Source organism: Haliotis rufescens, unplaced genomic scaffold (assembly GCF_023055435.1).
Source record: "Haliotis rufescens isolate VD_foot unplaced genomic scaffold, xgHalRufe1.0.p SCAF_2, whole genome shotgun sequence".
Lineage (NCBI taxonomy): Eukaryota > Metazoa > Mollusca > Gastropoda > Lepetellida > Haliotidae > Haliotis > Haliotis rufescens.
In genome coordinates, this window is record NW_025963890.1 from 40,386,177 (window position 1) to 40,412,105 (window position 25,929).

At 40.4% G+C, this 25,929-nt stretch overlaps 1 protein-coding gene across 1 annotated transcript; it reads right to left on the reverse strand.

Moving 5' to 3' along the window:
* Positions 1 to 1,160: 1,160 nt before the first annotated feature.
* Positions 1,161 to 25,929, reverse strand: LOC124114480 (zinc metalloproteinase nas-36-like). The gene is made up of 16 exons (XM_046475059.2): positions 25,677 to 25,929; positions 24,822 to 24,932; positions 22,457 to 22,676; positions 18,422 to 18,542; positions 16,014 to 16,080; positions 14,482 to 14,685; positions 12,884 to 13,007; positions 11,554 to 11,688; positions 10,725 to 10,837; positions 9,602 to 9,720; positions 9,002 to 9,120; positions 6,453 to 6,573; positions 5,660 to 5,736; positions 4,146 to 4,245; positions 3,679 to 3,798; positions 1,161 to 1,276 (listed from the first exon to the last, which is right to left on the reverse strand). The coding sequence occupies exons 1-16, from the start codon at positions 25,890 to 25,892 to the stop codon at positions 1,207 to 1,209; spliced, it is 2,037 nt and encodes a 678-aa protein (XP_046331015.2). The 5' UTR covers positions 25,893 to 25,929; the 3' UTR covers positions 1,161 to 1,206.

The following is a 25,929-nucleotide window of genomic DNA, read 5'->3' on the forward strand; positions in this document are numbered from 1 at the left end:
CACGCTAAGGTCGGTGAGAAGCATTCTAATCAAAGAATACACAGTCAAGACGCTGACTTTTCTACGAGACTCACGGTATGTAGTCATAATCATCAGTTAATTACATTGTTGAAGGTGCATTTTTATTCAAACTCAATTAAATGAGCAAAACTATACGTTTGTGGACATTTGAGATCTGCCTAGATATGCGCGTTTCGTTTTATTATTCTGCAATCCATTTTTAGTATTACCCGCTGGCCCGGCCCGGCCCGACTTTTCTTGGCCCGACTTTTAGGCAATCCCCTGAATAGTTATACATAGATCTAAATATGATTTTTTTTTCAATTTCGAAGAAGAAATACATTTTGAATGTAGTTCAGTCCGTTGCTTTATTTTAATTTTTTGTTTGTTTAAGACACATATTTGTATATCACCACCATGCAGACGGTGATCAGATACGCATGTTATTTGTTTGTGTTTAACGCCGCACTCAGCAATATTCCAGCAATATGACGACGGTGGGATTGAGAACCCACTGTTTATGAGCATGTTCTACTTCTGAAATGACATCGTGAATTGTCTTTATTTTATCTTTGGCTCCGTGTGATCGTGTGTCATCGAGCGTAAGCACCTCTATGCAGGGAAAGCTGTCATGTACCGTCCACGCTAACCCTAACCCTAACCCTGATCAACACCCTGTTGGATTTCTTTGTTAGAACTGATCCAAAACTGGTCGTAAGAAGACCAAATGAGGTTACTATATACTGTATATATACATTGGTTTGATACCTCCAACACCTGGTGTTATAACTGATTTTCAGTGATCAATTCTTGTCACTTACGCCAAAAGAAATTATCTGTTTTGACGAATAATCGCATGGTTATTTGCAGGCGTTGATGTGTTATATTTACTTTAAGTTCATAATGTTAAACTAGAGATATTATGACTGATGGAATTCAGAATATGGCTGACCAAAATATGATGTTTACGTTTGTGTGCAAAAACTAAAAAACGAGACTGCTTCTGTGTAATAAATACGTAGTGCTCAAAGAAAAAACATATTCACATGTCTTACTGCAAAGTTATGGTGATGGCATCTGGTGTTCGCAAAACTCATGAGCACGTCATGAATAATTGTAAAGATCACTCCACTTCCAATAATAAATAACAAAGTGTTGAATACGTTTTACTTCATAATCATTTATTGTGAGACAATAATGGTATCTTCAGTTGCAGAGGCCATTCTGCTCGACGCGTCCAGTGCAGCATCTGTTGAGTCTGTAGCACGTGAAGTACCTGCACGAGAAAACACTATAGTCAGTCTACAATTCTAGAGTCAATTGAGCCACAGCATATTAAAGAGAAGCATCATAACAAAATATTTTATAAATTATAAATGTAGAACTTGTGGCTGAAATACTGACCAATAATTTTAACTCACTCATTACAAGCTTCGATGACGCATCACTCCATCTCTATACTATGACGTATCACTAAATCAACTTACTGTGAAGCATCGCTTCAAGTAACAGTACAATCTGAATACAACAAGTTACGATATTGGATCAATACAAAGAAAGATCACTTCGGTTTGATGATGGTGCAAGTATCTTCATCGAAACGTTGCTAAATGTTTGTTTGTTTTTGTTTTTTTGTTTAACGCCGCACTCAGCAATATTCCAGCTATTGGCGGTCTGTACATTATCAAGTCTGAACCAGACAATCGAGTGATTGACATCATGAGGATCGATCCACACAAATGGAATACGATGACATGCATCAATCAAGTAAGCGAGCCTGACCACCCGATCCCGTTAGTCGCCTCTTACGACAAGCATGGGTTGCTGAAGACCTAATCTTCCCCGGATCTTCGCGGGTCTTGCTTAATGTAATAAACCAGAAGTTGTCATCCATACAGTTGTATGTCTTCTTATAAAACAAGTTACTGCAACAAGTTACGCTGAAGCATTACTCCAACTGTTAATGTCGAAGTGTCACTAAAACAAGGTACCTTGGGACAACAACTTATATACAACTATATAACTACGGTTATAACATACTCAAAGGGACCACTAATTTTAGTTCGTTATAACCGTTGTTCGTTATTAGCATATATACATCATATACACAGCAACTGTCAGGGAAAAACAGTTCGTTATATTCGCAAGTTCGTTATAAGCGTGTTCGTTATAAACGTAGTTTACTGTATGGTGTAGCTACGGGGTAGAATGACTCCAGGTTACAGTGAAGCATCAATGCAACAAGTTACGTTGTTGAATCACTAAGTTTCGTTGAGACAACACTACAACACGTTTCGGTGAATATTAAAAATGTTTTTGAAAAAAAGCAACACAACAACTGATATATTATCATCAAAACACCAATTAACACTGATGCAAAATGCGAGACTCTAAAGTGAAGCCAAATACAAGAAGTCATGATCAAGCTTCAAAAATGATTATATTAAGCCATCGATACAACACGTTACAGCAAAGAAGCAATACAACAGTTTACGGTGAAACTACAATACATAAACATACGTTTATGTTTCATTACTTGCTGAAAAATACTCTAAAATGTACGATCTCAGTCGTATTTCATCATAGATGACCATAAATGACAATGTCCTTCAACATAGCTCAATAAAAGACAACAAATTCAGGATTTCCTGTTAGACCATCAATATGTTTGTGTGTTTCTGTTCTCCAAACGCAACCAGAAAGACAGCGGGCGTTTGGGAAAAATAAAACAAAAGTGTATAACATATTGTATCATATTTTATAGTTTAGAACACTGTAAAGTGAAACATGTCACCATAATGTATCAAGCTCTGAGAGTGTGGGTTCAAAGCCTGCATGCGATTTTGCCAAAAATGTACAAGAATTTGTACTTTACTATAAAGATTTTGTAATCCGAAATAAAACAGTATGTTACATTCTGAAGTATTATTCATACTCTGTACGTGAAACTAAACTACCTACATGGCCTATACAGGGAATGTGAAAGTCTTCTTGTTAAGGAACTATTCGAACACATTTCAACCATGAATATCAATTTGCAACTAGGCAAACTCAAGGTATCGCCTGCCGTATATTGTCAAGCTCCTCGCGGCAATAGCTCGTTCGCGAAGCTCTCCACACGATGGCAGATCCTCAGTGCATGAAATTGAACTCCCAACCAATTAACCCTCTTGTTTACAACAAGTGATGACTGGCGTGACGCCGAATACTCTCTCCTTGCTAAATATGTTGCTGTGTTTGTCAATTTGATGTTCTATTTCATTTAAAGTATCCTGTAATTTAGAAGCTTGGGGGAAGTTTGGTGATCTCTTGGAGTCTGTAATCTTGCACCAATCAGATCAAAAACGTAAATTTCCCTGGGTCAGTCTCAAACCGTAAGTGAATTGATATAAGAAAACGATATTACAGTAAACTACGTTTATAACGAACACGCTTATAACGAACTGACGGATATAACGACCTTTTTGCTGTAGTAATGTTGTATATATGCATATAACGAACTACGGCTACAACGAACTAAAATTAGGTGTCCCTTTGAGTTCGTTATAACCGTAGTTTACTGTATTTCACGTTTGAACAAAATTCAGGGCCGGTGAGAGATGAGGAACCACACAGAAGGGAACATGGGAAGCCTTAAGATGAGTTCATGGTTTACTCGAAATGCGGTGTGTATCTCACCTGACACACTGTCTTCTGATGAACCACCACCCGCAGTTGAAGCTGGCGGAGCAGACCCTTGTCACGGTCGTCCCCGAGCAGATCTGAGTGTTGCATCTCTCCGTCTCGGTTAACGACTCGCTGTAATACAGATAGAACGATAGCAGGTGACTCATATTACTAAAATACATCTACACATATCTGAATATGCCTGTTAATATGCACGGCGTGGCACACAAAATTGCTCACAACAGCGTCCAATTCACTGACACAGTGCTGTTGGGCACATACTCACAACTGACCAGACTATTTGCATATAGACTATTTGAAATGGTAGACTAAAATTATAATTAAATCCTTTCTAATAACATATTTTGATATTTTGTTTTCATCGCCCTTCGTTAGATATTTAATTTATTAATCGATTTACAGTTGCGCCCAACATTAGTTTCTTTTGTAAATATACGGTAAGTATGATTCTCATGTACCTGCAAGGGGGACGAATACAGGTCCTTGTCCTGGTCCTCGTGCCACACCCACCACAAGTAGTGCTGCAGGCGGACCAAGCCGCCCAGTCAGACAAGGTACCTTAAAAGGATAGAACATTAACATTAAAACCCCGACAGTTGGCCTTCGGCAACGGCGTCACCTAACCGTGGATATTCGAGGTAAGAATATAGGTCCAAGAGACCTAAGAAATTAAATGGATCGGGTTGTCAGACTCGGTGACTTGTTTGTTTTGCACGTCATCGTTTCCCAATTGTTTCGCTCAGTTTCCATGATGTCAATCACTGCATTGTCTGGTCCAGACTCATGATCTATAGACCGCCACAGCTTAAATATGCACCGTTAAACAACAAAAGAAACTAGTCCGGATTTATTTAGTAAACTTTATGTTACTACCAACACGTGATTTGTAACTCAACCCTATGCTAGGCAATAGAACTTGGCTATCGCTGAAGGATCAATATATTTGCAGAGTTCTAAAATGTTATGATGAATGGTACTTTTCACACGTTACCGATAATTATTGCGAAAATCGCACAAAATAATAACCTGTCCATGCCAGAAGAAATCAGCTGTTTCAGTGAAGTACCCTGATCTAAGGAGCCAGTGACCTGGCGCGTTTCGGCGTTCAAATCAATATAATAATTCTCTGTAGGACTGAAAAATCAAGCCAAGTGACTTTCCAATATACATGTAGGAACACTTGTACTTTAGCGATCTTCACAGCTGATTGGTCACTTAAAGAAAACTGACATTAGAGTTCACATTCGTGTATTGCTGAGAACATTCCGATAGCACTGCATGCATTGTAAATATCGTCACATGTTCTATCATAAAAACGGTTTTCTTCATTTTTTATTACAATGGCGCTGGGTAAGTATAAAATAACCTACCAAAACAATCGGCATTACAAATCACGTGTTCATGAATGAACTTGGGATCTTAAAAACGACAATAAAATCAGATCCTAGTTCTCGCTATCGCTTAACAAAGATCTGAGGACATCCCATTACGGGTCACGTCAGAACGACCTTTCATCCGACCAAACAGAGCGTCGCTTACCAGATCATGAAACTGACATTCGGAATGTGTTTTCTGATCATGCAACCACGAAATATTTAACAGCTTTACATATTTACATATATTTACAGCTACGGATTTTATGATTATATCCGTACAATATAGGCCATCTATAAGCCATTCCAGAACGTTCTTCTTATATCAGTTTTAACATTTTTAACCGAGAATACGTCAAAATATGTTTCGAAGGTCGTCGAACGGTTTGAAACCAGTGTCGTAAAGCTCGAGAAAGCTGCCCTCTGATTGGCTTATGTCGATTTCTTGTCAAGTCATTTCATTGGTCGGTCAAAATTAACCAAAGGTCGTTCTGGCGTGACCCGTAATGGGATGTCCTCAGATCTTTGTTTAGCGGTAGCGAGAACTAAGATCTGATTTTTATGAGATTTTATACAACGTTTGCAAGAAGGTTACTGACGGTAACACGTGTTGTTGACGAGTCTGTAGCCCTCGCAGCAGGTCTGTGCTAGCCGGTAGCATGTATTCTGTCTACGACTGTGGAACAAATATTGCAGATCATCAGTCACATTGCATAACAATCATTAATGAGTTTTAGTTTTGGTTTTGGTCTTTTGCTTAACGCCGCACTCAGCAATATTCCAGCTATATGACAGCGGTCTGTAAAAAAATCGAGTCTGGACCAGACAGTCCAGTGATCGACATCATGAGCATCGATCCACACAATTGGAATACGATGACGTGCATCAACCAAGTCAGCGAGCCTGACCACCCGATCCCGTTAGTCGCCTTTTACGACAAGCATAGTCGCCTTTTACGGCAATCATGGGTTGCTGAAGACCTATTCAACCCCAGATCTTCACAGGTCATTCATGAGTGAGGGAGTGACAAAGAAGCCCTCGTTTAATCATGCCAATGAGTACTTGAATAACAAAAGCAAGACAATTGTCTGATCAAATCCGGGATTCCAACCCACAGTCGATCCTTGCTCGACCAAAGGACGACAAACAACATCTTCAAGCTCTTTTGCAATGCCTTGGGCGACTTGATCCGTTGTTTTGGTCAAAACAATACACGCTTTATGACGTGCATCAGTTAGATTCACGGTCTCTGAACGAGTTTGTGATTTACATGATGATACATAATGTAAAAATACAAAGTTTCGTCTTTCTTAGTAATCAGGGCCAGTAACGGCCCGACAGTGGGGTTTCCAGATTAAGGAGGTTCTATATATACGTCAGATGTCAACTTACGTTGTGCAGCGACCGAAGCCCCAGAAGTTGCAGTTGCCACTGAAGACGCCCGGACACATGACTCTCTGCGTCACCAAACACGGCTGTACTGAGTCGCCACCGGAACATCCACCACAGGGTTCTGTTTGTGAACACCATACATATTAGCCACATCAGTATGACATGCTATTTTATCAGTTATTCATTATCTTTTTATAATTATCAATAATCCAATACGAATTCAAAATCGAATTTGTAATATCAAATACTGCCAAATAATTATTGATGTCATGATTATTCATCCATATCACATGTTTTTATTTACTGATATGATTTGGTATAAAAACTAGTACATTTTTCTCACACACACTCACACGTGCATGCACGTCGCTATAACAATGCAATAATCCTGGACGCGACGTTAAACCCTCTTTCGCCTCACCTCACCGACGTTCTTATAGACCCGGAAAAAAACAATATGGACCGAGGCCGAAGTCTTTGGACGATCTCTTTATTGTCTTATACACACTAACGAGACAAAAGCAGATTCAACTTAACAAACTATGTTACCTACACAAACTATAGGAGGTTCCAACAAACGAAGACATCTGATTGGCAGTACCGTAAATTATAAGACGTGACTTGAGTCTACATGCGTTTCTGTCGTATGACGTGTAACCGCTTCTGAGTCAATGAATATGGCGGATATCTTTGCATTTTTATAATTAAGAGACGAAAGCAGATTATATAATACAACAATTATAGTCTGTACATAGAACTTCGTCGTCGGTCAATATTGCTTTTCTCGGGTCCATTATAATAGGCGTTGACCTCATATAAAGTCTATAATTTTGTTTTGTTTAATAATATTATCGGGTACTAAGTTTATATTTCTCTTTTAATGTAGCAATAACACTTACAGACGGTTATTACGAAGAACAAACCAAATACTGAGATTTTGATTGCAACGTCAATAAAATAAGCACCATATGTCAAAATGGCTAACAATACCTTACTGGCTAAACTAAACTCCCGGGCATAAGAAAGTATACTGTTTAAAATTGGATTATGATGCAGGGTAGCACTGATGCAGGAAGCAGAGGTACTGTAAGTCCCTATGATCCCCAGCGAGGTGGCATAGCTTTGGTTACTGGTGGCCTATAGCCCGTGTTTGAAAACTGTATACATGATATTGTTATGCTCAAATATGTTTCATAAACTGTTTGTAAATATAGTATGCTTAAATATGTTTCATAAATTGTTTTTAAATATAACTTTTCACAAATAATTAAATTGTGACTATATTAACTTGGTATCGTCGCTATATGGCTGAAATAACGCCAATGCGACGTTAAATTTTAACTCACTCACTTACTCACTCAGCAGTGTTGTACGGAGGATACTTTTGATATAATGGCTGAAATGTTACTTGTCTTTAGACATTTTTGTAGACAACCTTAGTGTCAGCTTTGTAAGGGATAAATTGGTTATGTCCTGGAACTAATGGACTAAAATTTGTGATATCTTAATATATGAATTAAATAGTAATACGGCGTCTCAAACGTGATTGTATCCAGTTATCCATATGATGTAGTCACGTGGTCCTATAAATATTGTCGCTATGTTCTCGAATATGATTTTGTTTAGTAATCGCTATGATTTTGATGTATGCTTTCTCTGTACTGGTTTAGGGGTCACGGGTAGCCCAGTCGTATTAGGCGCCGCGATTCGCTGTGCAGAGTCGCGTCCCTTGGGCACGCAAGAAACCTATGATTGTGGGTTCGAATCCCGGTTATGTTTCCAGGTTTGTCAGCACCATACCCGTGCTCGTGGGTTTCACCGAAGTGGTAAACGTCTGAGACCTGCATCACTTCGGGCTTTCCTCCCACATTAAGCTGACATGCCGTGATATCACTGGAATACTGTTGAAAGCGGCGTTAAACCCAACTCACTAACCCACTCATTGTACTGGTTTAACCGTCGTCCACAGCAAACGAAGAAGTTTTCAGAATAATTCGGACTTCAAAAGTCAAAAGGACGGTCTCGGTTATTATGATTACAATTTTCTTGTATAGAATAACATTTGGAAGTGAACTCTATTTGGAATACCCGTTGGGGTAGAATTATGAAGCTAAATTTCGGTGCATACCGACAATCAATCGTTACAATTAGGTTATGAATTACCCCTTATATTTTCACTGAGGGAATGAGACTGGGCTTAATGCCATTTTGAACAGTATTTTCCTTTGTATCACGAAGTGTTAGGTGTAGCTTAATGTTAAGGAAACCTCAAAGTAACACAGGCAATGGACGATTATCACTATACACGTAGGGAAACATTATGGTCGACAACCCAAGATCATTCTCCACTAAAATCCACGATATGCGGATCCTGACACAGGTAAGGGGCGCAATGCTGCGCAGCGTATTGCGGCGCATATGACTACTTGACCACCCGTGCCTACATTCCGCCAAATTGGCCAGAAAGAGGTATAGAGGTGAGTTTACTAAAACACAGTCTTCTAAAAGAAACGGATATGAGAAACGTTGCATTTGTGATGTTCACTAACCCGTTCTGTACTCGAGAGCAAATCCCTGCCGACTCAAACTAGAGTTGGCCCTGAACAGGAGTAGAGCCTCGTTCCCATGGGACCGGAAGTACTGCAGGGGACGCGTGGCGCAGCAATATCTGGTGAAGTGAACAGTGCCATATGTATTAAATCCTTTAAAACTCTTTTCCTAAATATGTCTACCATATATCCGGTTAGCTTGATTGGTTCAAAACCTAATGAGTGTGAGTGTGTATGGTTTTACGCCGCCTTTAGCAATATTCCAGCAATATCACGGCGGGGGACACCAGAAATGGGCTTCACACATTGTACCCATGTCGGGAATCGAACCCGGGTCTTCGGCGTGACGAGCGAACGCTTTAACCACTAGGCTACCCGACAGCCCCTCAAAACCTAATGTCCTAACAGAGTTCTTCTACATTAATATATTGGATACCAGTTAATAAAGTTTAATGATTCATTGTGACTAAACATATTGTCTGTATCTTTATTGTTTCATTTGTTGAAGTTTGATACTTTATAGAAGTTATCGTTAAAATACTCCAGACGAAAACCAAAATCATAGTTAAAATCATGAGAAATCCTAAAAGACATACAAACCTCGGCCCTGTTCTGGCCAGATCAGTAAACCTCACTTCCACAAAGTCCATGCAAGGACTTTGACAAGGGAATTCAAATGGTCCACTGAAGCGCATCGCTATGGTAGTGTTGTTGGGTGCCTAGATGAATCATGATTATATTGTGTCAAAACATAATTCTTACAGGCTTCTGGTCCATCATCTGATTGCTTGGTTTGTTTACCGGCCGCCGTCTCATTGCAAGGGTATTGCAGTGCGACGTCAGGCAACATACATTTACTTTGTTGAGCCAATTGTGTGAGTGGCGGGTTCTGGCGGTAGGGCAGGACAACTGGTGTCGTTACTACTTTATAGTGATAAATCAATACAATTTTACGCTATTTGCCTGTTTCGGCAGATAAAGGAGACTGGTAATATATTTACACATTTATCTTGTTTATAGGAAGTGATCATGAAATACTGTGTTGTGGAAGTTTTGTGTCCTGATTGAACTCATGGCCAAACTCAAAGTAACGCTTGTTTGTTGGTTGGTTTGTTGTTTAACGCCGCACTCAGCAATATTCCAGCTATATGACGGCGGTCTGTAAATAATCGAATGTGGACCAGACAATCCAGTGATTGACATCATGAGCATCGATCCACGCAATTGGGATCGATGACGTGCATCAACCAAGTCAGCGAGCCTGACCACCCGATCCTATTAGTTGCCTTCGGCAAGCATGGGTTGCTGAAGACCTATTCTACCCCGGGATCTTCACGGGTCAAGTAACGCTGGTCGTCCGCGTGTGCGGACACACGAGCACCACCGAGCACGGATGTGGTGCTGACAGACCACGGATAATAATTCTGTAAATCGAATGCCCTCTCCGAAACGATTTTACAATAATTCGTTGACAATAACAGTTGTGACAAGAAGGGATGGACGGGAGGGCTGAGAGAATTGAACACAATACTGCTGTATTTAAATTTAAATGAATTTATGGAGGGAAAGTAAAATTGTTGTATGGGTTGTAGAGACATAGAATTTGTGGGCCACCAAACATATTTGGCAATGATGTGAGCACCACTTGCCTTTGTTCATGATATTAAACTGAGTGCATTTGATCTTGATAGACCATAACTCTTTCTGCAGAATTTGCTGTTACCGTTAAAAGCCAAGAGCATTCAGAGAATGCTGTATACCCCGTGGTGTTGTAGCCGGGGGATGTCACCACTTGCCACGACGGGTTTGCCACCAGCGATGTCGCACCACATACAGCTGCAAATAGAGCAATGTGTCAAGATAGTAATAAAAACTTCACATAAAATCACCAAACGTTCATACGATGAAGATGTTCAGACCTGTCTGGAGACGTCAGGAGTGATTGTTTGTCATGGATTATTACTGGTGCATGTAATTAATTCTCACAACTTTCGTGATGAGACATGGTAAATGCGAACATCACCTGCATTACAATCGCTCATGTCCAAGCACCCTGCTGTAGGAATCGGTCATGTATCAGGCCAGGGCGAGTACTGGACAGAGAAGAGCCTTATTCCCAAATACACACACGAAAATGCAAACGTTCGAGGTGCTCACATACTTTAGAACACGCTAAGACACAACCGCTTTGCGCCATCTTTATCCTATCTCATTAATGCATATTACCAATTATGCTAGTTTCATTTTTCTGATCGTGTTTGTTTGTTTGTTTGTTGTTTGACGCCGCACTCAGCAATATTCCAGCTGTAAGCCGGCGGTCTGAAAATAATCGAGTCTGGACCAGACAATCCAGTGATCGACATCATAAGCATCGATCCACGCAATTCGGATACGATGACATGCATCAACCAAGTCAGCAAGTCTGACCACCCGATCCCGTTGGTCGCATCTTACGACAAGCATAGTCGCCTTTTATGGCAAGCATGGGTTGCTGAAGACCTATACTACCCCGGATCTTCACGGGTCTTTTTTTATCGTGATCCGGGTTTTACCATTCCTTCCTGGCTCCACCGACTCGCAGTTTCTTCCTGTCAAGCCATCTGTGCATTTGCAATAGGAGCAGTTCTTTGGGTTTCTGTATCCGTCCTTCAAGCACATGGGCGTCTCGAGTCCCTGTGGACAACTGCCTGATGTGTCCACAAAACATTAAAATTATAAGTGTGAGTGAGTGAGTTATGTTATCGCCGCTGAAACATTAGCAACATGATAATACAATCACCATTTGCTTGGTTAGATGTTGTACTAATAGGGTTCTGTGCATAATAATTATTATTAAACATATCGCTCTGTGATGCACAAGTAGGACCGTCTATGCTCCACATGCAATCATTGAATGACATAAAGCTTTGGGTGACATTTGTCTGAGTGAGTGAGTTGGGTTTAACGCCGCTTTTAACAGTATTCCAGTTATATCACGGCGTGTCAGCTTAATGTGGGAGGAAAGCCTGAAGTGATGCAGGTCTCAGACGTTTACCACTTCAGTGAAACCCACAATCGAACCCACAATCATAGGTTTCTGGCGTACCCAAGGGACGCAACTCTGCACAGAGAATCACGGCGCCTTAGACGACTGGGCCACCCGTGCCCCCTAAGATTATTAGAGGTGGTGAGGCTAAGTGCAGTTTGGAGTACCAAAAGTTTGATTCTTATCGTTGAAGCAGAACTTCAATTGTATCACCAATATCAATCTAGCAGTTAACGATTATATTGCACATATATTATGTCTCAGTTTCACACAGGATACTAATTACAACGTCTATACAGCAAAAGGGCACCACAAAATGGATACTAATCTCCCTTTTAAATGTAAACTACGGTTATAACGAACTCAAGGGGACTACTAATTTTAATTCGTTATAACCGTAGTTCGTTATAAGTACATATACAGCATGACCTCAGCAAGTAGTGGGGACCAAAAAGTCAGTTCGTTATATCCGTCAGTTCGTTATAAGCGTGTTCGTTATAATCGTAGTTTACTCTATTATTTTTTTGTAATTGCAGGAAGCTCGACACCTTTAACAGTTTACCACTCGACAGGATCAATAAGAGACTGTTTCTTGTAAACTTTCCTTACGTCAGTTCAACTGAATAGGTTCTTGAGGAAATGCGTGATTAGTTTTCGGCTGCATTTGTAGATAGACATCAATATTATGATACATATAGAAACATAATGTTTCATAAAATTACAAAAGTAAGTGAAAGAGTGTTCTACTGCACAGGGAGCTGTCGAGGCTGTGACAATAAGAAACAAGCGTCCCCAGACTTATCCTACCGTATACAAGTACAATTTGAAACCTCAGCAGAAATATGCAAATAACACACCTGAACAGTATCTCAAGTTTGCAAGTTTCACATCGTAGAAGGAGAGAGCTTTGCTGAAACCAAAAGTCCTGTCAACGTCAGGTTGCCTCCCGGTGATAGTTTTCTGTCCATTACTATTGAACATCTGCAATGGAAATGTATGGCATGTGATGCTGTGTTCACCGTACACGCATCAAAACAAAAATGCAAAAAGGATTGTTCGCATATTATCTCTATTGCTGAAGCCTCTTGATTTCCATTGTGAACTTTTGTGTGTATCGTCAATGTTTTGTTTTGCGTCATATCACTATGAAACACATAGTTTTGTAATTATATTGTGCATATAACGGTGAATTGAAAGATACCATGACATACCCTACGAAGAAAGACTTTATCCACATTGTCTCCTGAGAGAAAAATATCACAATAAAAATTATTTGTGTGTGAATCTTGAAATACTTTGAAAATTGCTTTAAAAGGAAAATGCTAACATTTTCACAAAGTTTATACCCATATCTGTTTAGGTGTATGTATTAGTCAAATAGTATTCCGTATATGAGTGTATTTTATGCTGCATATAACTGTCAATTGTATAAAGGAAGTTGTATAATTTTTAAAACAACCCCAGGGTTATATTATTATGATGATTAGACAGTAAAGAATGACAACAATTTATCCATAGATGGTCCAAAATACAGCTTAAGGAAACAACTATGTTGTAGCATTTACTGGGAGTGTCGTGTATGAAGTAACTCCAATACAAGCCGTGTGTTTTTTTCCGTAATTATATAGGCGACAGCCCATTGGACATTACACTTACAATGCAATATATACAGTATGATACATACAAATATACGTGGTATTTCATGAATCAATATTTTCCCATATCCATGGTAGCATTATTTTTGGATCACAAGCACTTATTAATGAGAAATTGTGTCAGTCCTTTTCTTTCCAATATTACAGATTGGACACATTCGTAATGCCAAATCAACGTGTAACCATTAGAACCACCCCCCTCCACCCCTCCCCTCCTTGTGAACAGACCGCCTCCGTGGTCTAGTGGTAGAGCGTCCGCCCGGAGAGCGGAAGGTCCGGGGTTCGATCCCCGACCGCGTCATACCAAAAGACGTTAAAAGATGGTACTTGTTGTTACTCTGGCGCTCGGCATTAAGGGGCTAAAACAAGGACTGGTCGGCTCGGAGTCAGTATACTGTGTCTGAGTAGGGTATTCATGTTAAACTGCGGCATGGTATCTCAGTGAGCTAGCACTATAAATCGGCATCAAGCCGGACTAGTACAAGCAGCCACACACACGTACATGCAGGTCGCTAGATAAGTGCAATAATCTTGGACGCGACGTTAAACCCCATTTCACCTCACCTCCCCCTTGTGAACATTTAACCTTATCAGACCAGATCTGAATTACATTCCTGAATGCTCCTCCGATGGCAGCTTTCAGATAACAGCTTGTTGGACAAATCCTTTATATACAGATAGGTATTTTTGAAGAAAACAAATATCTTGATATATGTGGGTTACTCTGGACATAAAGCGAAGCTTTCAGATACTGTTTGATACAGCTATGGATATACAGCTATTTTTTCAATGTTACTCACGAACGCATCGTAGTGCAGTAGAGAGGAGTAGTCATAAGGTACGCCCAGTGTAATGATGCGCCTCCAGGTACTCCTGAGGAACTTGTGAAGCTGGCCAGGACGCACGTTGATCCAGTTGATGCTCACGTAGATATCTCTGTCTGGTCTCCGATGTTCCGGCACGAATCCGAGAGCATGGCCAATCTCTCTGGCTACAAGTGCTTTCTTAAACACACACATTCAGTGTACTGATAAATGAATTGTACAGAACTGAATGAAGAATTGGATCCATTTATAATATACTTCAGTGTGAAAGACTGAGTTTTCTGAAGTTGAGAACAGTGATGTTTTCATTGCAGTGAACATAACACTTTGACGGAACTATTGTCATACAAGAGTTAACTCCCCTTAAATTGTCTCCCTTTATTGTAAGTGTCTGACCATTACACAAACTGTTGACGTCTTTTTTACGTTAGGTCCACATTGACAGGGCAAAATAATGACAGGTGGTCATTTATTAAGTTAATATCACTTCTTGCCGTTTGTTATTCTCTCGAAAATGTTTCGTTATAAACTGTTAATTTCTCATTGAACACGTCAGTCGCAAAGCGCCATTTCTGTTACTTGACCAGCATGTATTCTTTCGCTTCCAACAGCGGTCTACTAGTTTTCAAAAATATTTTTGTTAAAGGTGATTTTGTATATAATCATATCGAAATGTATGACAAAGAATTTTCGTGACCCTAAATATTTTTTTATTACATTTTCGAAACTACTTTTTTAGTCGCAAATAGAAGGGGTGGTGAACCGTCTCTGCGTGTTAAGTAGGGAGAATTTACGTTTCAAGGTTTTACATTGTACAAAAAGTTTATAATAAATAGGTGTTTCATTCATCCTCTATGTATTCATTACATCAATCAAATGTGTTGTTGTTGAAATCTGTCTACAGTGGGTAATCTGACTGTGCCTTATCAAGCACCAAAGGTGTTGATCAAACTCCGTGCCACGGTTTTTGTGTTTTGCTTAATTCAGCTACAGACCGACTTGACAACACTGAACGATTGTCTATAAACGTCTCGGTGCTCAGAATTTCAGTTACATCACGACGTGTCAGCTTAATGTTGGAGGCCGACCCAAAATGATGCAGGTCTCACACTTACATACAGACATTCACAACCTTTGGGGAAAGCATAGCAATGGTTCCGGCGAACCTGGGATTTGAAAAGATCGAAGACTTGTTGTACATCTAAGGTGGGCATATTAGCACGGCGGATTGTGGAGCACAGGACGACATTGCCAGTAGTACCCTATACTATGGATTGGTGAATACGCCTAACATAACATCAACATCTGAACAACGGTTAGTATAGACCACAGCCTGATATTCGTTTTGGGTTTATATTGTTTGAACGAAATAGTGTATTTACTGGAACAAATTTAGGAATTGTTTCCAAAAGCAAACCTTCCACCGCCAACACCACCAACCAACCCAACCCGTGCCTTCACAAAATCAACGGAACTGAAACATGAAATGTACGTTCTCTTGAACCAACCTGATTGCACCCATCACCGATGGATACAGTCTGAGGATAGGGCTTCATACCCAGGTAGGACCAACACCTGTTGGCGAAAAACGAAGGAGATTTTTAAATAACAGCAACAACAAAATTGTCTCAAACATAAACATTCTCTATTAAAAGCAGTCCTTTGAGTCCTTTGTACGATTCCGACTATATCATAAGCATGTGTCTATGAATCAAAATCAAATAGTGATGATACCAGGTGTTCGTGAAAAGGTGAGCGTATCCTGCTCCACCATGTACAGGATGAATAGTGAGTGAGTGAGTGAGTGAGTTGTGTTTAACGCCGCTTTTAACAGTATTCAAGTTATATCACGGCGTGTCAGCTTAATGTGGGAGGAAAGCCCGAAGTGAGGCAGGTCCCAGACGTTTTCCACTTTGGTGAAACCTATATAGCTACGAGCATGGGTATGGTTCTGATAAACCTAGAAACATAATCGGGGCGAACCGGGATTTGAACCCACAATCATAGGTTTCTGGCGTGCCAAAGGGAGGCAACTCTGCACAGCGAATCGCAGCACCTTAGATAACCTGGTGACCCGTGCCCCCTACAGGATGAATACTGTATGGACGTTTCAGAGCCATGACCATTCCATTGGTGAATGGAATCTGGCGAATGATACATGAACTTCTCGTAATTTCGTAATACATTGAACTGAAAAATTAATATTCATTGAGTTATGGCTTTTTTAACGATATACAGTTGATTATTTGTATTGATTCTTGGCACCAATATTCCAGCGACTGCTTAATAATCGACTCTGCATCAGAAAAAAACCCCCAGTGATTGCTATTACAGTAAAGTACGGTTATAACGAACTCAAAGGGACTACTAATTTTAGTTCGTTATAACCGTAGTTCGTTATAAGCATATATACAGCATAACCACAGCAAATAGTCGGGACCAAAAAGTAAGTTCGTTATATCCGTCAGTTCGTTATAAGCGTGTTCGTTATAACCGTAGCTTACTGTATTAGCAATTTGCTATTATTCCACACCGCTGCCTGACGATGACACTCCATCAAACCAGTCACCGACCCTGTCTACCTGCCTTTACGAGAAGCATATGCTACTTGGGGCATTTTTTAACCCGGAATCCCCATGGATTGCAAACAGAAACAGAAAATATTTTATCAGCTTGATGAGATACACCAAAATTTGAAACGGGCTTTATCAGAAAATCAACGAGTCCTGTACACATACAATATTGAGAATGGAAACAAAAAATGTAAACTTAGAGTCCAGAAAGGTATGGCTGTTTGAGTCATTAAATTTATCAAAACTGTAGACTGCATGTTACATGAAAATAACATTTCTTTTCTGGGAAGAAATATTCAAAGTTTAGGTGTCAGTGGGTGACTTTAATCAATCTCACATCTGTGTTTCTCATGTTTCTGAGCATATAATAAACACTCCTGGAAACGAAGTGCAGCGTGCCTAATGTCGCAAGCCTGGGCCCCCCATATTCATGCATTGGACCCCGAACATGTGGTGCTGAGAGCACATGCACTAAAAATACCGAGATCCACGGCCAGGTGAACCCTGAAATACAGGTTTACTCTTTTTCGATAGTATATATCTGGACAATAAAAAGAAAAGTAAGATACGTTTTCATAGATCGTAAATACGTTTTCATAGTAGATAAATACGTGTTCTTAGATCGCTCGTTTCACAGGCGGGGCGGTCGGGAAGCCTAGTGGTTAAAGCGTTCGCTCGTCACGCCGAAGACCCGGGTTCGATTCCCGACATGGGTACAATGTGTGAAGCCCATTTCTGGTGTCCCCCGCCGTGATATTGCTGGAATATTGCTAAAAGCGGCGTAAAACTATACTCACTCACTCATTTCACAGGCAAAGCGAAAGTTGTAGTGATCTGCTACTCAACTATTTTCCTGTGATTCTCCAAATGTACTACTTATATTTTATAACCAGTATCCCTAACTTTACCAAGTATCCCTATCGAAGGGTGACAGAGATCTAGTTACACTGTAGAAGCACCATGAAATAAAATTCTGCACTTTAAGAGGGACGGTTAGGTAGTCATTAACACATATTTTTTAAGTGAGTGAGTGAGTGAGTCGGGTTTAACGCCGCTTGTAACATTATTCCAGTTATATCACACGGCGTGTCAGCTTAATGTGGGAGGAAAGCCCGAAGTGATGCAGGTCCCAGACGTTTCACTTCGGTGAAACCCACGAGCACGGGTATGGTGCTGACAAACCTAGAAACATAATCGGGGCGAACCGGGATTCGAACCCACGATCATAGGTTTCGGGCGTGTCCAGGGGACGCAACTCTGCACAGCGAATCGCGGCGCCTTAGACGACTGGGCCACCCGTGCCCCCTACATATTTTTTAAGAGTTACCCAACAAGGCACTTACCCAACAAGTCGTCTGAACACGATCTTTGATCCCGCGGCAGCCCCAACGTCTTGAAAGTCCAGGCACGTCTCTTCCTCCCAGTAGGCGATGCCGTCCAATATTGCCTGTCTACTGGCCGGGACTGGAGTTGAAACACCGTTATTAGGCAAATTAGATACAAGTAAATGACTTATGTATGTGTAACCCAATGGGTATTCCAGGTTAGAATAGTCCCACAGCAACCTGTGCATGTCGTAAGATGGGATGTGACTTGGTTGATTGGGTGATTGTATACCTCAGCAAAGTGGTTTGTTGGTTGTTGGTTTGTTGTTTTACGCCGCACTCAGCAATATTCCAGCTATATGACGGCGGTCTGTAAATAATCGAGTCTGGACCAGATAATCCAGTGATTGATATCATGAACATCGATCCACGCAATTGGGATCGATGACATGCATCAACAAAGTCAGCGATCCTGGCCACCCGATCCCCTTAGTCGCCTTTTACGACAAGCATAGTCGCCTTTTACGGCAAGCATCGGTTGCTGAAGACCTGTTCTACCCCGGATCTTCACGGGTCCTCAGCCAAGTGGGACGTTCCTGATTTTCAGCGATCCATTCATTTTAAATTTACATCACTATTCTGACTTTAACGCCCAATGAAATCTGTTTCCGCAGATAATTGTTACTAATTAATGTCTGACCTATTCTATCAAATAACAATCACTGGTTTGTCTGGTTCAGACTCGATTACTTACAGGTTGTCGTTCATAAAGTTTTATAGCTCCGTGTTGCGTTAAAGAACAAACAAAAAAGTCATATATCTGATATCATATGTACGGGAGCCATATTCTCGTTTCTTGTAAATATAAGGTTTTACCTTACAGCCTCAGATAAAAAGTTTTGGACCCCAAATACATGTTAAGTACATCCACAGGGTTAGGAAAGCCACTGTTGGATTCAATAAAGTTCTTGCAAACAATCTTGGAGACATTGTACGTAGCATTAAAGTATATTTTGGGGGGAATTTAGATAGGGTCCAATGTCGCCCCAATGTTTCTTGAGTGTTTCAGCTACATACTGCGTGCATACATTCTACCTTGTTAACTAGATACACTTATAGAAATTGTGGCGACAATTTGAACAAGGTTGGGGATAGTAACGTCCATTTTCTGCCATTCTCTTGAGAAATATCATTTTTTTAAAATCTTTTGGCATGTTATCTGGAGCGGTTACATAACAGAATTATAACAACACAAATATACATTGAACCATTCCGAACATTTCTGCATATGGATCTAGCTCAGCAGCGTCCCCTGGTGGTAGAAAAGCCAAGATGGCCGCCAACATGGCTGAAATCTCTACTGATGTCAATCTGTACTATCAGGAGTAATTGCAATGACGCTGCTTATCATAGTGGTGGCGAAAAGCCGCCAGAATGACTTCATTATGAAAAATTGTAGAATATTTGTTCAAAATATCAGTATCATTTGTTCAATTAAATTAAATTGGGTTTTACCAAACGTTTTAGTTTTGGTACTGACAATTCATTCATTTAAAGCAAGGTCTGTCGTCCATATGGCAGATATTCCGATTCTATGACTTGTGTAGACAACACGACCTTCGTTTAAATTTATACTGTACACACAACAAGACAAAAGAATCGGATCTTGTTAAAAATACCAGATCTTAGAGGACAAAATTAAGTCTAAGGGGCATTGAATGACATTTGATCAGCACTAAAACGAGTCTTTCCCACATTACCGAATCCTGCAGACCGGGATTGGTCGGGGACATGTCTTGATATGTAGATACCCAAATGACAACACTTGGTCAGGCACAAGAATGGACTCTGATTCGGCAGATAATCCAGATTGAGTATTTTCTGGGTCGATGTTTCTTATGGTGACTGAAGGCACCAGAGTTTCATCCTAAGCTCAGTAGCATTTATCAATTATAATTTAATTATAAGCAGCAAAATTAACAAGTCGTTGTTAGTTCCAACTAAAGATCAGTAAATAACTTATCGTGTCACTGGATTGTCTGGTCCATCATTTTGTATGGCGCGAGTACTTTCGTGCTGCATCAGCAACAAACAAACACTGAATCTTTTAAGCAAATTGTGTGAGTGGTGGGTCCTACCGGTAGGGCAGGACATGATTACCCTTTTCGCGAACACCTGGTGAAATCACTGATTTTCTATTCATATAATTTCAATCCCTCTTTTTGTCATTTTATGATATTTATGATATTTTTAGTACAGATAATCATTGATTTTATTGAGTTCAGACATGTTGGTGGCCAATTTTCGTCACTACCAGGGGGCGCTGCTTTGGATCATCATCCAGAAATGTTTGGAATGGTTCAATGTAGACGTGTGCCATTATTGGTTCTCTTAACCCAAAGTGCACAATTTTCGCCTGAACAGTCCCACTGGCTTGATTTAAAAAACAAACTATTTCATGTGTTATGAACCAGATACCAGTAAGTACATGCATGTGTTATAATACTAGATACCCGATTAATTCTATTTATTGATGTTTCTTTCTTCTTAAATCTGTTTATTAGTGTTTCAACCTTATCATAATTTTCCATAAACCCGATTGACCGTGATGTTGACTCAATCGGTCAATCAAGTTAATAAAATGGGTAACATTATTTCCAAATCTTCATTAACGTAAATACAAATGTTTTTCAAGAATGTTCATTTGTCAAAGGAAGCCCTTTCTTGACAATTATAACCGGCATGTTGAGATACACGTATATTTATAATGAGATACACGCATATTTATAATGAGATACAAGTATATTTATAATGAGATACACGTATATTTATAATGAGATACACGTATATCTAGAATAGGTAGAATAGGTCTTCAGCAACACATGCTTGCCGTAAAAGGCGACTATGCCTGTCGTAAAAGGCGACTAATGGGATCGGGTTGTCAGGCTCGCTGACTTGGTTGATGCATGTCATCGGTCCCATTTGCGTGGATTGATATTCATGATGTCAATCACTGAATTGTCTGGTCCAGACTCGATTATTTACAGACCGCCGTCATATAGCTGTAATTTGTGTTAGTGCGGCGTTACACAACAAACAAACAAAGCTTCAAACGTGACCATCTCATCTATTTTAGACGACTCTATGGGTAAGCATATTTGACTGGTAACCAGTTCTACGGAATCCAAACAGTAATGGTGTTCGGAGGACTCAAGAAAAGTATCAATTTGCCCGAGCGTGTGTCCTTCTAAACATGTTCTTAATAAAGCTACAGAGGATTGTATTGTATACATCTATGTGTTTATTTATTGTTTAACGCCACACTCAGCAATATTCCAGCTTTATGACGGCGGCTCGTAAACGTGTTCTTGCCAATGACCAATGTTATGAGCAATGATCCACGCAATCGGGATCTGTTGATAGGCTATCAAACAGTCACCGAGTCGGAGCACCGATCATTTAATCGCCTCTGAAGACCAGCATTGACTGCTGTTAAACCCACAATCTCATTAAATTCAGATCTTAGTTATCGCTACCGCTAAACAAAGATCTGAGGACATCCCATTACGGGTCACGTCAGACCGACATTGCGCGTACTTTGACCGACCAATGAAATCTCTGACAAGAAGTTCACATTAGCCAATCAGAAGGCAGCTCACTCGTGCTTTACGGCACTAATTTCAAATTGGCGACTACGCGACAACATATTTTGACAAATTCTCGATAAAAAATCTGAAACCTGAACAAAAACACATTCTGGAATGGCTAATAGATGGTCTAGATTGTATTGATTCAGTCGTCAAGCCCGTAACTATCGTTCGAAATACCCAGTGTTAAAGTTTTCGAGGTTGCAAGTTTAGAAATCACATTTCGACTGTCACTTTCATGATCTGGTAAGCGACGCTCTGATTGGTCGGATGAAAGGTCGTTCTGACGTGACCCCTAATGGGATGTCCTCAGATCTTTGTTAAGCGGTAGCGAGAACTAATATCTGATTTTAATGAGATTGTTAAACCCACGGAGATGAAATAATTTCAGCAAAAAGATACCTACATGAGTCGAAGTCGGATGTAATCTGGTAAGGAATCACGGTGCCAGGCCATTTTGAATCTACTAGAGCCTTCCGTTTCCTTCTTGCCGGAAAAGACGAATTTCTCAGAAAGTCAAGGATTGTGGGATCGTCATTCAGATCTTGGATGATGGCATCAACGTCGGAACGATCAAGAGGAATATCGTCCGCAGGGTCGAATATACTTTCAATTGCGACGCTAGTCTGAAATTGTCAAGAGAGGATATTTGGAAGCAAAGGGTCATAGGGTAAAATGGTGTGTGTGTGTGTGTGTGTGTGTGTGTGTGTGTGTGTGACTGTGTGACTACATGTATCTGTGTGGGGGTTTTCTGTGTGTAGGTGATGAGGTGGTGCTTGTGAAGTGTTAGAGTGGTTGGTGTGTGGGGTGGTGAGGTGTTTGTGTGTACTAAGGGAGCGACCATTTGATTTCTATGGGGGGGGGGGGGGGGGGGGGCGGAAGTATTTACAAATGAATAGTTTGTTGGAGATAATCAGTAAAATAAATAGAATGTTTACTACTGTGAGAAAAATGAATAGTTTGTTTCCAGATATAATTTTGCATGTCATTGCAACATTTATCTATTAAATTAAAGAATTATTCCAGCATTATAAACGTAGAAATTTTCGGCGCAACATCACTATTACTTTAATCTTATTTGTTGCTATTTCTGTATATGAAGTTAATGGAACAACTACAGTGTTTGACAAAGGGGCACGTGAAAATTGATAAACGTGTAAAGCGCATACCAGATCCAGTTCCATGGGGAGGTTACAGCTTAGAAGATGACATCCGACTGACGAACACCTGTCCTATTGACAACATTTTATATTTTTTCCACATTTTGTTCACATTCAGAAGAGACATCTTGAGAAATTTTCAGAGAATTATAGAACCATTTGCGCTTAAATTGCTGGAAGTTCACACACTGTTTAAAGAGAAACACTACGCTGATGGAAAAATATGCTGGCTACAACAGTTTGATGAATTTTCCGAAGACTCACGACATTGGAACTGCTATGGTGGACAACAGGAGAGAGTATTTTCTAAGATGAAACCTCTCGTCACCACTGAATTTTCATCAGAATGTAGTGCAAAAGATGACTGTGAGAATCCAGTCATTCACAGAACAAGTACTGACATCTCTTTGTCGTGGGAGGAGGGTCAACACACTACTCTTCAGGAGAAGTTAAATTCATGGATTGCCAATGAACATGATCCTCGACCATGCCTGTTTCAGGGTAAAGACTCCAATGAGAATTGTTCTGGTGTCCGAACATTCTCTTCAAGACTGTTCACCATTGATTCCCCACCAGTAGTGTACATAGAGATAGACAATTGTCCTCTCACCAGATACCCCAATGTTATCCAGATGAATGAACGAGTATATACACTATTTGCTTTAGTGTATGGCAATGGGGGTCATTTCGTGGGATGTGTGTGTGTGCCAGGCAAAGGTTGGTACAGTTACGATGGCTTGGAAGTATACCACCGATACGGGCCGGGACTAAAGAAACAGCTATTACCGCGTCCTCCACCAGGCTACAAACAGGACTACTGTATTTATGTCAGGGAATGAAAAAGACTATTATAACGGGTGTTCTATAGCTGTTCATGTTATAATACACCACAGGCTGCATTTGCTGAAATATGATTGCATATTTTACTCTATAATAAAATTGCAAAATTACCATCTGAAATGAATAGTTTGTTCAGCTGTATGTTACAAAAAAATAGTTTGTTAGAAATGGCTTCAGAAAAAAATAGTTTGCTGAGAAAACAACTTCCGCCCCCCCCCCCCCCCCCCCCCCATAGAAATCAAATGGTCGCTCCCTAAGTCAGATGATCAGCGTTATTAAAAGTGAGTAAGTTACAATAAATAGGATTGACATATTGTACCATTGTGGCACATCGAACCCGACATGACGAGAGAACGCTTTAACTACTTGGCTATCGTCCCTAAACGATGCATATGTTTCTTGTGTATTGAAGCAATAATGAAATTAGAAAATGTTGCAAGAAGCAACGCCTGACTGCTGCTGTATGTGGATTGGAACAAAATGTGTGTGTCGAAAAGGGTGCGAAAGTATTCAAAATCAAAATACATTTAATTTGCATAACAGTTGTTGATATCTTGCTGTTTCTTGAGGAATAATGTATGAGTACGTTAGTGAATATGCTACTTCACTTAAAAAGGTAGACTAGCACTAATGGGGGCGTTTACTGATGAAACATGACATATATTGGACGTCTTCTTTGAGAGAGTGAGTTAACATTTTACATCGTATCGGCAATAATTCGGACTTATATGACTACACCTTTGAGAACAGAAGCATCACATGTTAACTTACGGGAGGAAGGTTGAGGGCGTTCGCAATCATTCCTTCGATGTCTGCCAATCTGCCTGCTATGTATAGCAGGTCCATAATCGATCTTCCCCGGAGTATGCTGTCGAGTATTAACTGCAAAGACAATTGCATGTAAGATGTACTCCTGATCGATTGAATATGAAATAGTAAGTACAGAGACAGAGAGGGGGGGGGGGGGGGAGAGGGGGAGACAGAGAGAGAGAGAGAGGGAGAGAGAGCGAGAGAGGGGAGAAAGAGAAGGGAGAGGAGAGGAGAGAGAGGGGAGAAAGAGAGAGAAAGGAGTGAGGAGAGAGAGAAAGGTGAGAGAGGAGAGAGAGAGAAGGGAGAGAGAGAGGAGAGAGACGCGAGATGCTGATGACATAAGTTGTAGAAAGTTAAGTTTAACCATTTCTTATGATAAACGCAATTATCTTGAGAGCGATATTACGAAGATATTTACGATATTCGCATTTGTGGTATCTATCTTTGCCGTGATGATAATTATTTAGGTATCTTAAATACTAACCCATCCATGCACAAAGGAACAGAGGCTTACAAACATTATTTGTCGTCTCGATTATTATTTGAGACGCTTGATAAGAATATTGTTTGATCAGCTCCATGTCGCTGACGACTAAGCCTTTTGTCGTGAAAGGCGACTGTGATTGTCGTAACAGGTGACTAACGGGATCAAGTGGTCAGGCTCGCTGACTTGGTCGATGCTCATTATGTCAATCACTGAATTGTCTGGCCCAGACCCGGATTATTCACAGACCGCCGTCATATAGCTGGGATATTGCTGAGTGTGACCTTAAACAACAAACAAAGACACAAACATGCAAAACTAAGCATACGTACCGCATCGTTAAACGTGAGTGTGAAGCCGGTCATGTTCAGAGGCAGTCCCCCAAGTGTTAGCTGGATATTGGTCAGGTTCATCATTGAGCCCATGTTGATGGTCTGGCCGACCATGCGTTTGGCTTCGTCACTCATGGTGGCGTTATCTTTCTCCGCCGTCACGGTAGTTACACCGGCCAGCAAGACCACAAGCACCCACATGCTAAAGAGTACCATTGTTCACTCGATACCACGTCCCCCTGCTGTCGATTTG